At 46.5% G+C, this 5886-nt stretch overlaps 1 protein-coding gene across 1 annotated transcript; it reads left to right on the top strand.

Moving 5' to 3' along the window:
• The first annotated feature begins 487 nt into the window (after positions 1-487).
• On the top strand, positions 488-1408 carry tas2r4 (taste 2 receptor member 4). The gene is given in 1 exon segment (NM_001172057.1): positions 488-1408. A coding segment is annotated over 1 exon segment (921 nt).
• Positions 1409-5886: the final 4478 nt, after the last annotated feature.

Genomic DNA, 5886 nt, shown 5'->3' with positions numbered 1-5886 from the left:
ACAGGCTATGAGCAAACTTAGGGGGCTGTTCCTGCTGAATTGTGCTTAGTACAGGGGAATCCCTACGTGCCATAGTTTTATGGTATCTCTCTGTACAGGCTATGAGCAAACTTAGGGGGCTGTTCCTGCTGAATTGTGCTTAGTACAGGGGAATCCCTATGATAGGAGGAGCTTTCTGTGGATAACTTGGACTTGGGGAGAAGAAGAAGCTAGCATAGAGTAAGGACTATTGAGAGGGACGAGGAGCCAATGTGAGACTTCAGGTTACCAATCCCGTGACCACTTATCCAGCATGCAAACCAGTAAGTGAAATGTGGATTTGCATCATAATCAAAGTACCTGACTGGCGGTACGTACGCCGGATACGCCCTATATAATACTCGGAGCAGATTCCATCACTAATAAACTCTGCGCATCCCAACGACCGCTGGTCAGATCCCGGTTTGGCGGCTTGGGGCTCAGTTTGCATGAAGTTCAGACAAAGCAAATGGAATTGGCTGTGACTGGGATGTTGTTTAGCCAACTGGCGCTGGGGGTGGCCATTAATGGCTTCATCGTGGGGACGTACCTGCTGGAATGGAGGAAGAAGCGAAGTCTCCGTATGACCGACGTAGTCCTGGTGTGCTTGGCCGTCAATAGATTCCTGTGGCAGCTGTTCCATACCTTGGGGTCGGTATTTTCATTCGTGCAAGTCGTAGTCACCATCACGTATCAGGTTGTCTATTCCGTCTGTGCCTTTCTAAACTGGAGCGGCCTGTGGCTCGCCTCGGTGCTCAGCGTCATTCACTGTGTGAAGATCTCCAACTACAACAACTGGCTGTTCATCAATCTGAAGCGGAGGATCTGCTGGCTGGTCCAATGGCTCCTTCTGGCCAATCTCCTGACTTCTCTGGCTTTCACTCTTGCACTTGTGTGGTTCACATTCCCCGAGAATCCAGCCAATTCTACAGATGTCTCCTCACAGACCAACACAACCGTGAACCTTCTCCAGAACATTCCCAGTCCATTATTGGTTCTGTGCTTGGGATCCCTTCTGCCGTTCATCATATTCTGTGTCGCCGTTTCACTACTGATCAATTCCCTGCGAATACACGTCCAACAGATGAGAAGCCGAGCAACAGGGTTCCAGACGCCGCACTTAGAAGCTCATATAAGGGTGATAAAGAGCATGGCCTTTTTCCTTGTCCTCTTTTTTCTTTATTTAGTGGTCACTATTTTGGGGGCAGGTAAGAAGAATGTTGGTAATTGGCTGTATTTCTATCTTGGGATGGCCTTCTACCCATCACTCCATTCTGCTGTGCTGATCTATTCCACTCGCCAGTTAAGAATGGCATGTTTAGCTATTTATTATGGAACCAAAACGTTCATTTGTGTGCATCATGGAAAGGTCCCACCGGATCTGCAGTAACTTGCAGTCCAACTGCTTCCCAACTTCTGACTCTTGGAGTTTCCTTACTTATCCTTCACCCTACTCATCTCATTCCATAGCCTTCATATTGCAGTGTCCTTCAAGATATAGTAGTGGGCAAGAGGGCATAGTATGATGTCAGTGAGGTCTCGGCCAGTCATGAATAGTCTGTGATGGAATTCTCCTGGATCAGCAGAAGCTTGGCCAAAGTTTCTTCTGACTATAACACTAGGTCCTTCATTTTTACCATTTGAACTGAGAAGCATCAAATAACCTTCGCTACGCTTGCAGTTCGATCCTCCAAACCCTCATCTGGGTTGGAGAAGAAGACAGTTAAGGGGGAGTCAGTGGAATAGCTCTAATGCCTTGGGCTGCAGAATATCCCTCCACATAGATTATTTATTCCCCCTTCTCTTGGTGCCCCTCTCAAGACTACTGTCCAGCTCCACTGCTGGTTCCTACACCATCATTGTTGGGTGGTCCTCTATGGTACTATTGGTGGGAGAAGGTTGGGCAGGACAGGCTGATTTGGGAGGAGGTGTCAACCTGTTGATTATGTGTTCAGCCTGTGATGTTGGATCTCATGCTAGAGACCCTGTGCCAACTCCCAATGACCCTGGACAAGTCACTTAATCTTCTGATGTCCTGGGCAGAAATACAGCTTGAGTGTATTGGGGTGCCAGTTGAATGAGATAATGCCATTGCAATTAACATTGGATCCACTCATGTCCATTGCCCAGTTGATTATGCCCCCTTCAGCCTCCATCCAACCCAGGATCTACCTACATACATGTTCTGCCCAACCCTACATGGAGAACCTTGGACACAATGGAGGACTTTTTTTCTTCCCTCAGCCCATTATTCTAGGAAAGAACTGACTTTGTGTATTTATTGTGTTGCTCGTTTCTGTCCGACTGGGAGTAATGCCACCTCGCCATGCGCCCTGGCCAAGGAGGAATTGATGAGCAGCCCTGTTAGTGCTTTGCTGATTGGAGTAGATTTGCAGCCAATCAAGCCCCTGTATCTATCATTAGCCAATTGTTTTATCCAGTTATTAATTATGTTATAGCTCTGTTATCTGCCAATATTCTACTATACAAGTCTACCCTACAATAAAGTCTCATAATGCTGTATATTTTGTTCCAGTTTCCAAATAATTCTCTGTATATCAGTAATATATCAACGATACCGGTGGTGTCTCTACTGCAGGACAAGTTCTAGGTAATAAGTGGACCATTTTCCTGTTGGACTTGGGCCCTTCCAGAATCACAGGCAGAATTGTCTGTATCATCCACTGGCCTGGGCAATGGGTTACCAGCCATTCAGTAAAAGCTGGTCATATAGTTCCCAGAGCCCTCCCCTAGCCCTCCCCTAGCCCTCCCGTAGCCCTCCCCTAGCCCTCCCATAGCCCTCCCCTAGCCCTCCCATAGCCCTCCCCTAGCCCTCCCAAGCCCTCCCAAGCCCTCCCCTAGCCCTCCCAAGCCCTCCCCTAGCCCTCCCAAGCCCTCCCGTAGCCCTCCCCTAGCCCTCCCAAGCCCTCCCGTAGCCCTCCCCTAGCCCTCCCAAGCCCTCCCCTAGCCCTCCCAAGCCCTCCCCGTAGCCCTCCCCTAGCCCTCCCCTAGCCCTGGGCAACAATGGAACGTTCCAGTATTAGCATTTATTTGCACATTATTATACGGTCGGATTGCACTTACCCACAGTAATATTGTGTTATTACATAGAACATTTGTTTGGAACAGATAATTTGATTTTCCGTTTGCATCACATCCTGCTCTACTCAAATGGGAAACCAATGTGGGTCATTTACCTGCAGCACCGAAAATCTCAATACATGAATGTTTAGAATTAGTAACGTTAATACCCCCCCTTAACTGCCCCTTCCCCAGGGTAACCAATCCCAACTGGGCCAGCCTTTCCCCATAACTGAGCCCATTCCCTTTATCAGCTTAGTCGCTCTTCCCTGTACTTTCTCTATTTCATTACTGCCCCCCCTTATATATTTATATATAGTGACCCCCCTTAACTGCCCCTTCCCCAGGGTAACCAATCCCAACTGGGCCAGCCTTTCCCCATAACTGAGCCCATTCCCTTTATCAGCTTAGTCGCTCTTCCCTGTACTTTCTCTATTTCATTACTGCCCCCCCTTATATATTTATATATAGTGACCCCCCCTTAACTGCCCCCCCCCCCAGTGTAACCAATCCCAACTGGGCCAGCCTTTCCCCATAACTGAGCCCATTCCCTTTATCAGCTTAGTCGCTCTTCCCTGTACTTTCTCTATTTCATTACTGCCCCCCCTTATATATTTATATATAGTGACCCCCCCTTAACTGCCCCTTCCCCAGTGTAACCAATCCCAACTGGGCCAGCCTTTCCCCATAACTGAGCCCATTCCCTTTATCAGCTTAGTCGCTCTTCCCTGTACTTTCTCTATTTCATTACTGCCCCCCTTATATATTTATATATAGTGCCCCCCCCTTAACTGCCCCCCCCCCCAGTGTAACCAATCCCAACTGGGGCCAGCCTTTCCCCATAACTGAGCCCATTCCCTTTATCAGCTTAGTCGCTCTTCCCTGTACTTTCTCTATTTCATTACTGCCCCCCCTTATATATTTATATATAGTGACCCCCCCTTAACTGCCCCTTCCCCAGTGTAACCAATCCCAACTGGGCCAGCCTTTCCCCATAACTGAGCCCATTCCCTTTATCAGCTTAGTCGCTCTTCCCTGTACTTTCTCTATTTCATTACTGCCCCCCCTTATATATTTATATATAGTGACCCCCCCTTAACTGCCCCTTCCCCAGGGTAACCAATCCCAACTGGGCCAGCCTTTCCCCATAACTGAGCCCATTCCCTTTATCAGCTTAGTCGCTCTTCCCTGTACTTTCTCTATTTCATTACTGCCCCCCCTTATATATTTATATATAGTGACCCCCCCCTTAACTGCCCCTTCCCCAGGGTAACCAATCCCAACTGGGCCAGCCTTTCCCCATAACTGAGCCCATTCCCTTTATCAGCTTAGTCGCTCTTCCCTGTACTTTCTCTATTTCATTACTGCCCCCTTATATATTTATATATAGTGACCCCCCCTTAACTGCCCCCCCCCAGTGTAACCAATCTCAACTGGGCCAGCCTTTCCCCATAACTGAGCCCATTCCCTTTATCAGCTTAGTCGCTCTTCCCTGTACTTTCTCTATTTCATTACTGCCCCCCCTTATATATTTATATATAGTGACCCCCCCCCTTAACTGCGCCCCCCCAGTGTAACCAATCCCAACTGGGCCAGCCTTTCCCCATAACTGAGCCCATTCCCTTTATCAGCTTAGTCGCTCTTCCCTGTACTTTCTCTATTTCATTACTGCCCCCCCCCTTATATATTTATATATAGTGACCCCCCCCCAGTGTAACCAATCCCAACTGGGCCAGCCTTTCCCCATAACTGAGCCCATTCCCTTTATCAGCTTAGTCGCTCTTCCCTGTACTTTCTCTATTTCATTACTCCGACCCCATGACTTGGTGGGTATAAATATGGATTTAATTGATATTTTAGCTTAACTTTTGCATCACAGATGAAAAAATATTTTTTTGGAAAAAAAACAAAAAAAATGTTATGGAAGAAATGGCGGATGCAAAGTGTAAATATCCCTGTGGCCATGTAAATACATGTGGGGACACAAATCTAAGGCTTTCATTGACTTCCAAATAGCTTCAGCCACAAACAAAGGATCTTTATGGTACAGCAATGTGCTCCCTGCTTTGGTTACAGGATGGGAGAAACGATTGTGGTCGGTTATATTGGAATCATTTGCACATTACACAGAGAGAACTTGGGGCCATTGGATCAACGATAGTCAAATCCTAATTTCCTATTTCTCAGAGCCCAGAACAAGCAGAACACTGGGACAGGACATTATAAACCCAAAAGGATTTATATTTTGCATTTACACTTCTGTTTATCATAAATAAGAACCTTCTCCATAGACATTTTATTGTTGATAATAACAATGAACAGTAATACAATTACTCACCTTGGCCGGAACCAGGTCTTCCTTCGGGGGGTTCTTGCCCCAGTACATTCCAAGTATTGACAAGGGGGTTCCAAAAACTCTCTTTACTTATCCAATAAACTCTATTGAAGTCTACAGGGAAGAAATTTAGCTGAATTAGGAGAAAAGTCTTTTTCTTCTCAAATTGAATCTCACCCATAAGTTTTTATGTGATGAACCATAAATATTTTATCATGGAAATCTGGTCCAAAATGGGTAGCACGAAAATGTTTCTTATAAACCACTGGCTTTGGATTATTGGCTTAGAACAGGGATCTTCAACCTTTTTTTTACATTTTAGAAGTCTTGGTGAGCAACTCAAGCAACTCATCTTCTTTAGATGATGCAAAGTAAGGGCTGTGATTGGTTATTCAATAGCCCCAAGTGGACTTCTTGCCTGCAGAAGGCTCTGCTTGGAGTAAAACTGCATC

This window comes from Xenopus tropicalis, chromosome 5 (genome assembly GCF_000004195.4).
Source record: "Xenopus tropicalis strain Nigerian chromosome 5, UCB_Xtro_10.0, whole genome shotgun sequence".
Lineage (NCBI taxonomy): Eukaryota > Metazoa > Chordata > Amphibia > Anura > Pipidae > Xenopus > Xenopus tropicalis.
The sequence above is the reverse complement of the archived record's forward strand: the minus strand, read 5'-3'. Positions and strand labels throughout refer to the sequence as shown.